Consider the following 9,877-nt stretch of genomic DNA (forward strand, 5'->3'; position numbering starts at 1 on the left):
GTTGGGCCACACTGGGTTATACAGGACTGTAACACACCATAATGAACTCTACAGGGCCATATGGGGCTGTACTTGGCTGTATGGAGGTGTACAGGGCTGTATTGGGCCATGCTAGGCTGTATAGGGTTGTACTTGGCCCTACAGGACTGCACTGGGCCGTACTGGGCTGTACCAAGATGTACAGGGTTCTACAGGGCAATATGGAGCTGTAAAGGGCTGTACTGGGCTGTGCTTTGCCATATAGGACTGTACAGCATCATATGAGGCCCTACAGGTCTGTACAGGGTGCTACTGGGCCACACTGGGCTCTACTGAGCCATACAGGACTGTACTGCACCATACTGGGCTGCCCAAGGCTATACTGGGCCATGAGGAGTCATGTAGGGCTGTACTGGGACATACTGATCTGTGCTTGGCCATAGGGAGCTGTACAGGGCTGTGTAGGACTGTATGGGGCCATACTGGGCTGTATGGGGCTGCACTTGGCTGCACTGTACCACACTGGGCTGTACAGGGCTGCACTGGTCCATACAGGACTGTGTTGCTCTGTACTGCACCATACTGGGCTGTGTAGGGTCTTACTGGGCCAAAATGGGCTGTACAGGGTCATACTGGGCTGTTCATGTCCATATGGAACTGCACTGCACCATACTGGGCTATACAGGGCTGAACTGGGCTGTACTGGACAGTGCAGGGGCTGCCCCGCCCAGTTCCCCCCCACCCCCCCCACACTCCCCCTTGGGGGGCTCAGTGTTGAAACCAGCACCTCGTGCACATTCCCAGCACCCACCCTGGTGTCAGGGCACTGGGAAGGTGGGGGGGAACTGGGGTGTCCCCTGCACACACTGCTGGGAAAGGTGGCACTGAGACTCCACCAGCATCGTCACCCTGGCACCGGCTTCCAAAACTGGAAGGGGGGAAAACAACCCTCGGGAGAGCCCAGAGGGTTTGGGAGGGTCTGGGAGGGGTAACTGGGAGGTATTCAGAGGTACTGGGATGTACTGGGATGTGTGCTGTGCTGGGACATCAGTGCCCACAGCCTGCCTGCACTCTGCTCCCCCATTCCACAGGGGCTTTCCCAAAAGCTCCATCTCCCTCCTCCACCCAGAAGCCACATCCCCACTGGGATCGGGATGTAGGGGAGGTCCCCCGTGTCCCTGCCACCCCCCAGCCCACAATGGGATGGAGAAATAGGGGCTCCAGTCTAGCAGTACTTGAATTTATTAGTAAACTGTTCTTTGGTAAATGATAAAAACGCAAGAAGAGACCAAAGGAACGAAAACAACACCCTCCCCCTCCCCAAAAAAAAAAAAAAAATCATATAATTAAACAAACCAGGCAGATGGGTAAAAAAAAAAAAAATAAGAGTTTTCCCCCCCCAAATGGGATTTTAGCGACCTACAGCAAACCCAAGAGCTGGTGGGGAAGCACTGCAGTGATGGGGGCTCCCCTGTTTGCTCGCTTTGGGGGAGGAGGAGCGCGGGGCGTGTGTACGGGGGGTCCTACATGGGGGGCTCGCTGCAGAGCACCATCTCCAGTTCCTTGCGGTACAGTTTGCCCCCGTCGGAGAGGTTCATGATGCTCTTCCTGTAGTTGGTGAGCTGCTGGATGTTCATCTCCTGCAAGGCATGGGGGGAGCAGTGGGGGTGGGCACCCCATTTCTCCCCGGGGAGCATCCTCAGGCTGGGATTACAAACCCCCCCAGCTCCTGTGCAGCTTCCCATGAGGATGCAGGGTCAGGACCAGCATCTCACCTGGTCCCCAGGGAACATGGACACAGCGGGGTGGAAGATGCTGCTGGGAGAGGGGAGGAGGAACTGGGGGGCTCTGGGGGTGGCAGCCAGGCTCTGTCCCCCCTACTTACTTTCTTATTCTTCTCATAGAGGTCTTTCAAAAGCGCATCCAGCTCATTCTCATCAATGAAACCATTTCCATCCTGGATAATGAGGGAGGGACATCAGCAGCAGGAAGGACACAAGCCCCACAATTCCCCCTTGGACATAGGCACAGGGGGCATTGACCCATCCGAAAACACGTGATTTTGGGATATTTTTTCCCAAGTTATATTTATTTGGGGGTGTCTCCCAGGAGCCGTCTCCCTACCTTGTCATAGAAGGCAAAGATGGCATTGAACTCCTCCGAGGACAGCTTCATCCCCTGGGAAGTGGCAAGGGACACCAGGCCGTGAGGGAGGGGATGAGGTGTAAGCAATAGGAACAAGTTGTTATTATTATTATTATTATTATTATTATTATTATTATTATTATTATTATTATTATTATCTTACCTGAAATTTCAGCAGGAAGTTTTCTTGCACAGGCAAAAGTCTGAAAAACAAGAAGGGCGGGGAAGGGCGGGAAGCAGCCAGGAAAATACACTTATTAAACCACAATGACTTTTTGCTCAAAAAAAAAAAAATAGGCAAATTAAATAGGAAAGCAGTTTTTTTCCCTTGGAAGCTGGAGCAGACTCTTCCTAGACACAGGCATTTCAGGTGTGTCTTTGCCTCCCCACTGCTTCCTTCTCACCACCCGTGACCTTACCGGGACATCTCGGAGAGGCCCAGCTTCCCGTCGCCGTTCATGTCGAACATCCGCAGCTGTGGGGACAGGAGCAGCCCCTGGTCACCTGTTGTCTCCCCCTCCCCTGTGTCCCACCTGCCACGGGGTGGTGAGACCCTGGCAGGGGGAACAGTCCCACGGGTCCCACTTACGATGGTCTGTGTGTACTCCTGCAGCTTGGGCTCGTCGTAGGGCCGGTTCGCCTTCTTCAGCAGGTCCGACAGGAAACCCTGGGAGGAGAGGGCTTTACTGGCTGTCCCCGTCCCCAGCTCTCCCAGTGGGAATGTCCCACTGGCGAGGACCCAGCTCAGCCCACCCCGTGCCCGCAGCCCACCTTGAGCTCGTTGGCCTCGATGTAGCCGCTGCGGTCGGTGTCGTACCTGCGCCAAGCCTGCGGAGGGACCACCGTGACCCTGAGTGTGGGAGTGTGAGCTTGTGCCCCCCTTCCCCTCCTGACATGTGTGTGTCCCCCATAACCCCTCGCTGGGAGCATCCCCACCACCACCCTAATGGAGAAGGGTCACCTCACAGCTCCCACCTCCTCACCAGTGCCACACACTCTCCCTTGGGGCTGGGTGCTTTTGTCCAGCCCCATGCCAAGAGTTCAAGCACTATTGTCCTTGTGCCAGTATGTAAGATCAGGCTTTAATATTTAATAACATTTAACTGCACCCCCAATTAAACAACAGTGCCAGCTTACCCCCCCCATGCCACAGTGTGCTCTTATTTCAGCCATCGCCTTCACCTGGGGTTCATTTTCCAAGCACAACCTCCCCACTCCCAAGGACTCTGCACATTCCTCTCCACCCCCAGCTGTGTTTTGTTCCCCATCCACAATTTCTCTCCCACCTCCCTGGGTTCACCCCATGCAAGGGCATGGTGAGGTTGTGGGGTGGCCCAGAGCAGTGCTGGCTTCCATAACACACACAAGCACATTCCTTGGGTACTGTGGACCAACTATGAGGGGGAATTTACAGAACAGCCCCAAATCCTCACAGCTCACCTCGCCCAGAGGGTGGGATGAGGCACCTGACCATACTGAGGGGTGCCCAAGAGGTGCTGAGGACTGGGAAAACTCACCACACCCCGCTCTCCCCCCAGACTGGCAGTGCCTCCCAGTCCTGAGTTAATGCCAGGAGTTTGGGGGAGACTGGGGGAGGTTTGGGCAATTTCAGCTCCCAGTTATTTTTCCATGGTGGAGCTGGGCACTGAGGATGGAATCCCACGGGGAGCCCCAGCACAGCCTGTCCCTCTCACCTCCATGAACTCCGAGCTGGACCCCACGTGCTGGCGGAAACACAGCAGGAAATTCTCCTCTGTGGGCAGGATCTGGGCCAGCTGTGGGGAACAGGAGCATCAGGGAAGGAACACAAACACCAGGGGGAAACACGAACATCGGGGGGGAACACGAGCACCCCGGGGGTTGGTCAGGTCCAGCACCACTCACCTCTGCCATCTCGATTTTGCCGTCTGAATTTTTGTCGTACTTGTGCATGAACTCCCTCATCTTGTCGGCCAAGTTGTCCTTCTTTAAGTCCTGCCAGCAAGGAGAGAGGGGATGGGAGCATTTCCTCCCCCTTCTCTCCCAGAGGAGACCTGGTCCCGCTCATCAGTGCCATTCCCAAAGGAGATGGGGCTGGCATGAGTCTGAATCTTTGGGCAGGAGGGAACCGAGGAAAGAGGGAGCAAAACCAGGAGACGCCCTTACCACGCCCGCCCCTTTCCTCGCACTTTCCAGCTCCTGGAAGAAGTTTTCCAGCTCTTTACCTTCGATGTAGCCATTTCCTGGGGAAGGAAAAAAATGCAATAAGAATTGCCCCATGTTGGAGGGCAGGAGGAGAGGGATGGATGCTCCCAGCGGACACAGTGCTTGTTCCCTCCGCACCAGAACACGGCTCCAGGGCGACTGTGGCAGCAAAGAAACACCAACCAATGCTGACTCTGAGTGTTACATAAACTGGCAATGCCCAAATTTGCCCAGGTGACACATAGCCCTGGACTTGTCCCCTGCACCCACTTGCAGGGCACTGGGGATTTTGTCCATCTTAGTCTTTGCTGCATTTTCTGTATCTGATGCTTCAACCAAGTGGTTTAAATCAACCTCCCCATCCTGTCTGAGCGTTTCCCAAACCAGGCCTGGCTCTTCTCAACACACTGTGGGGGCCGTGAGGGCAAATGGGGAGCAGACACAAGGCACATGGCACAGCATCTCCCCCATGCCCCCGGGCACAGGATCAGCCCCAGCAGGATCAGCAGGATCAGCAGGAAGCGAAGGGGTCAGCGCAGTGCTGATCTCTCCCACTCGGGAGCTCCAAAAGGTCCCTGTCCTGTGTCCCCTGTGCCCCTTGCTGCTGCTATCTGTGCTGAGATGTGGTTCTTCCAGAACCAGCCCTGCCCTGCCTGCAGGATGCTCGGTGGCAGGATGGCTCAGCTGGGGCCCAGCCACACATGGCACTGGCCCTTGGTGGCTTTAGGGGGTGGCCACTGTGCCTCAAAGCAGCAGGGTCACACCACGGCTGGGGACAGCAGAGGACACTGGCTCCATGGTGCTGCCAGGCAAGGTGCCACCTCCCTGCCAGAAACGCTCCCTCCCACCAACATCTGGGCACAGCTGAGGGATGCTGCCCTTCCCTCTGAAGTGCCTGGCTGAGGGATAGCCAGGGCTCTTCCTTGTGGGCATTCCCCCAAAAACTGCTCCACATTTCAGCCTCTGGAGGCTTGGGACCACAGTGCCCTGTTCCGCACCGCCTTCGGCATCGTCACCTGCAGGCTCCCCAGCAGCATCTTCTCCCTGCTGCAACACAGTGGCTGGGAATAACCCATCCACATCCCAGCTTGGAACACCTGGGAAAGTCCCAGAGGACCCTCCTCTTTGGTGACCACAACCCGATGGATCAGCAGCATCCTTCCCTGGAGGGGATGAGGGGCTCGGGCGATATTGGGGTGCCGCTGTGAGCCGCTGAGGTGCTTGGTATCCCACTGCTCTTCCCAGGGGCTTTGCTTTTGCGGGCTCGGGAGAACCCCAAGCTCCTCCGAATTCAGTTGGAAAAAAAGGAAAAAATCAGCAAAAGTTTTGAGCTGGGAAAGAGAAAAGGCCAAGAAAAGCCATGGCCAACAGCTTGGCTTCCTCCAAGCAGCAGCTTGGACAAGTGTGATCCATGTCCGCAGAGCAGCAGGGTGTGGAATATCATGGAAAATCCCCTCCGGAGAGCCGCGGCCGGTCCATGCGGCTGCACTTCGGAGCCTCGGGGCAGCTGTGACTGGCAAAGAGAGGACATCAAAGACATCCAAGGGGACATCTCTGGGGCATGAAGAGCCTTGAGGGGAAGTGGCTCAAGGGATGGAAGCCCCATTGGAGGGTTTTAAGTGCAGGGATGAGCTTGGCTGAAGTAACATCCACAGGGGAATGAACCCCACGTCCCTCCATCGGCAGAGGGAAGCTGCTGGGGCTGTTGGAGCTCCCACTTGGTGCGGCTGAGCATCGTCCTTGTCAAGGCCACCTTCTTCCCTGACGCCCGAGTCCCTCCTCTCCCGGGCACAGCCGCAGCCCGGTAGCCTTGCCCTGCCCGGGGGCCGCAGGCCAAGCTGGATCCGTGCCCACCGCTGTGTTTTGGAGATGACAGAGCACATCCAAGGGTGCAGCAGGATGCGCTGCAGGGAGGCAGCTGGACACCCACACCAGGAGCTGTGGGGTGCCACCTTCCCAACCCCTTGGTGGTGATCCAGTGCCAGCTCCAGTGGTGACAGGGGCTCATGCCCGTGTCCCCGGTGCTGCGGGGCTGCAGGGGGGACCCTGACGGTGCAGCTGGAGCAAGCTGAGCTCCAGCTCCAGCAGCACAGCCGAGGAGGCTGCGTGACGCAGTTCCCAGGAGGGTTTTGGTCCCCAAACCTCTCTGCAGGAACAGGAGACCCAGCGAAGGGCAGGAGCTTTCCCCTGGGCTGCTCTTCCCAGCGGGCTGAGCCTCCTTCACAGCACTGCAGAGCTGAAAGAAACTATTTTCTCATAAAATGATGCTGCTTTTTGCATTTCCCCCCCCCTTTCTGGGGCTGGCAGTGGTGGGAACAGGGTTATCCTGCCCAGCTGTGATTCCGTGGGAAGGTGACATCCCCGTAGTGCACACGGTCGTTTGGCACAACATCCCTGGGCAGAGGTTTGGTGGGGCTGGGGAGCAGGCGGGGACGGACCGAGCACTCCAGACACGGGGCGATCTTTCCTCAGCCCGCTCAGGGAGTGGGACACTCGCTCTGTCGCCCCTGGCAAGGGGGTGGCCCCGCTGCCCCTCTCTCTCCAGGTGCCAAGGATGGCGCACTGTCGAGGTGCGGGGATAGAGGGGGCCGAGAGTGGGCACTGGGCAGGGAGGGGGCACCCCGGAAAGGGCAGAACCCCCAGAGCAGCACCCAGAGGTGAGAGCAGCCCTGAGCGAACCCCAGCTCTCAGGGCACTCGGGGGACGTGCCAAGGAGCCCCGGGGCACTCCAGGCTCAGCGTCCCATGGGCTGGGGGCTCCCGGTGGGGTCCGGTTCTGGGGCTCCCCCTCCTTTCCCGACGGGGAGGTCCTGGGGATCTCCTTCCCGATCCCGGAGCTTCAACCGACGGGGCTGAGCCCCGAGAGCTCTCCATCACCCCGGAGACTCTGCATCCTGAGGTCTCTCTACCCCGGGGGCTCTCCATTGCTCCGGGGGCTCTCCATCCTAAGATCTCTCTATCCCGGGGGCTCTCCGTTATCCCCAGGCTGCGGCGATGGAGACTCTATCCTCTCCTCCGGGATGTCCAGGGACTGTCCACCGCCCCCCCACTCTCCCGCCCCGCTCCCCCGGGGATGCTCAGCCCGGTGCCCTCCCCGCCGGTTTTTTGGGGGGCGAAACGTCCCCCGCGCCCCGGGACTGACCGTCCGCGTCGAAGTGCCGCCAGACGTCGAGGAACTGGGAGGCGGTGAGCTCGGCCAGGTGGAGGTGCGGGGCCTGCTGCGGGCCGGCCATCCCGATCCCGCTCCCGATCCCGCCGCTCCCGATCCCGTCCCCGCCCGTCGCCGCCTTTTATACCCGCCGCCGCCGCGCCGCCCGCCGCCGCCAGGGGGCGCCGCCGCCCCGGGACACCGGCCGGGCACGGGGGGCAGCGGGAGAGCGGGATAGGGGATAACAGTGGGATAACAGTGGGATAGAGGGATAACAGTGGGATAACAGGGGATACAGGGATAACAGTGGGATACAGGGGTACGGGGATAGGGGATAACAGTGGGATAACAGTGGGATAACAGTGGGATAACAGTGGGATACAGGGATATAGGGGTACGGGATAACAGTGGGATACAGGGATACAGGGATAGGGGATAACAGTGGGATACAGGGATATAGGGATAGGGGATAACAGTGGGATACAGGCATAACAGTGGGATACAGGGATATAGGGATAGGGGATAACAGTGGGATACAGGGGTACAGGGATACGGGGATAACAGTGGGATAACAGTGGGATACAGGGGTACGGGGATAACAGTGGGATACAGGGATATAGGGATAGGGGATAACAGTGGGATACAGGGGTACGGGGATAACAGTGGGATACAGGGATATAGGGATAGGGGATAACAGTGGGATACAGGGATATAGGGATAGGGGATAACAGTGGGATACAGGGATATAGGGATAGGGGGATAACAGTGGGATACAGGGGTACAGGGATACAGGGATACGGGGATGGGGGATAACGGGGTACAGGGGTACAGGGATACGGGGATAGGGGGATAGAGGGATAATGGGATACTGGGATAACAGTGGGATACAGGGATATAGGGATAATGGGGATAGAGGGATACAGGGATAACAGTGGGATATGGGGATAGAGGGGTACAGGGATAACAGGGATACGGGGATAGAGGGATAACTGTGAGATACAGGGGTACAGGGGTACAGGGATAACGGGATACAGGGGTACAGGGGTACAGGGATATAGGGATACAGGGATAACAGTGGGATAGAGGGATACAGGGATAATGGGATACAGGGGTACAGGGATATAGGGATACAGGGATAATGGGATATAGGGATATAGGGATACAAGGATATAGGGATAACAGTGGGATACAGGGATACAGGGATATAGGGATAACAGTGGGATACAGGGATAACGGGATATAGGGATAACAGGATAGTGGGATACCATGATAACGGGACACAAGGATACCAGGACACTGGGATAATGGGACACCAGGATAACAGGACACCAGGATAACAGGATAGTGAGATAACGGGATAGTGGGACATTGGGATGCCAGGATACTGGGACACCAGGATGACAGGATACTGGGAGTGGGACACCAGGGGCAGCACCGGGCACTGGGGTCGGCAGCCTGTGCCTTGCCACTTGTCCCTGCCTTGTCACCTCCCCCTGCTCTGTGCCACCTGCCCTGCCCCATGTCACCCACCCCTGCCCTGTGTCATCTATCCCTTTCCTGTCACCTAGTCCTGCCCTGCCACCTCCTCCTGCCTATCACTCCATCCCTTCCCCAAGTCCCTGCATCCCCTCCTGTGCCCCCCAGCCTCACCCCTGTCACCATGTCCCTTCCCTGTGTCACCCCACCTGTGCCACTGTCCCTTTGCCTCACGGCAGCTTCACACCTCATGATTTGGGGGTCCTGGCGGGAGGAGCAGGGCCAAGGCAGGGCCTGTGTCACCACCACCAAGGGACCGTGCCATGGCCACAGCAGGGCTGTCACTCACCACCCAAGGACACAAAACTTGGACTGCATCCATCTTTTGGAGGAAAAACCAAGGAACGTCCAGATCAAGGCTCTGCCATCCCTGCTGGAACAGAGCTCCTTGGAGGGATGGGAGTGATGCTCAGCCCAAAAAACATTTCCCACCCTGGCTCTCTTTGCTGCTCGCCAGCTCATCGTGGGATTCTCTTTTCCCAAGTTTCCCCAAATTGCAGGGAAATTTCCAGGCCCAAACAAACAGCCACACGTGGGGTTTGTCACTGGCTCCAGTGCAGCCTGCCCAGGGGAAGCGTTGCCATGGCTACGGGGGGGGGGGAAATTCAGATCCAGCGAGAAGGCTGAGCCGATGGAAGTGCTTAATTAAAGATGAGAAGGCACCAGGGAAGTTCAGATGTGTGCAGAGCAGGGATGGAGTTGGCAGCAGGCAGCTGTCCAGGGGACTGCCCATCCTACCAGGTGCTGGCACCTTTTATTTTTATCTCTTGGCCAGAAAAAAGTGAGGTGCCCCCCCACGAATGGCAGGGGATGCAGGCTTGGGGACTGGGGGAGCTGAGTGCAATGGAGGTGGCACCAAACCTGGCTCTAACGCCGTGGGAAGCTG

The 9,877-nt window shown here is 57.7% G+C and overlaps 1 protein-coding gene across 1 annotated transcript; it reads right to left on the reverse strand.

Annotated features, from left to right (window-relative positions):
- Window positions 1–1,205: 1,205 nt before the first annotated feature.
- On the reverse strand, window positions 1,206–7,586 carry CALB2 (calbindin 2). The gene is made up of 11 exons (XM_051801869.1): window positions 7,450–7,586; window positions 4,270–4,346; window positions 4,009–4,098; window positions 3,819–3,899; window positions 2,896–2,952; window positions 2,714–2,791; window positions 2,544–2,599; window positions 2,288–2,327; window positions 2,104–2,157; window positions 1,865–1,936; window positions 1,206–1,619 (listed from the first exon to the last, which is right to left on the reverse strand). The coding sequence occupies exons 1-11, from the start codon at window positions 7,538–7,540 to the stop codon at window positions 1,503–1,505; spliced, it is 813 nt and encodes a 270-aa protein (XP_051657829.1). The 5' UTR covers window positions 7,541–7,586; the 3' UTR covers window positions 1,206–1,502.
- Between the last annotated feature and the right edge of the window lie 2,291 nt (window positions 7,587–9,877).

This window comes from Manacus candei, unplaced genomic scaffold (genome assembly GCF_025592945.1).
Source record: "Manacus candei isolate 608988 ecotype Guabito, Panama unplaced genomic scaffold, ASM2559294v1 h1tg000053l, whole genome shotgun sequence".
Taxonomy (NCBI): Eukaryota; Metazoa; Chordata; class Aves; order Passeriformes; family Pipridae; genus Manacus; species Manacus candei.

What these genes read in the sequence shown, in the direction of transcription:
- CALB2 (XM_051801869.1), bottom strand. Translation starts at nt 7,540, where the DNA reads ATGGCCGGCCCGCAGCAGGCCCCGCACCTCCACCTGGCCGAGCTCACC. An exon ending in GCGGCACTTCGACGCGGACG is followed by an intron (nt 4,347 to 7,449) that starts GTCAGTCCCGGG and finishes TTCCTTCCCCAG; the next exon opens with GAAATGGCTACATCGAAGGT. An exon ending in AGGAGTACACACAGACCATC is followed by an intron (nt 2,600 to 2,713) that starts GTAAGTGGGACC and finishes CTGTCCCCACAG; the next exon opens with CTGCGGATGTTCGACATGAA.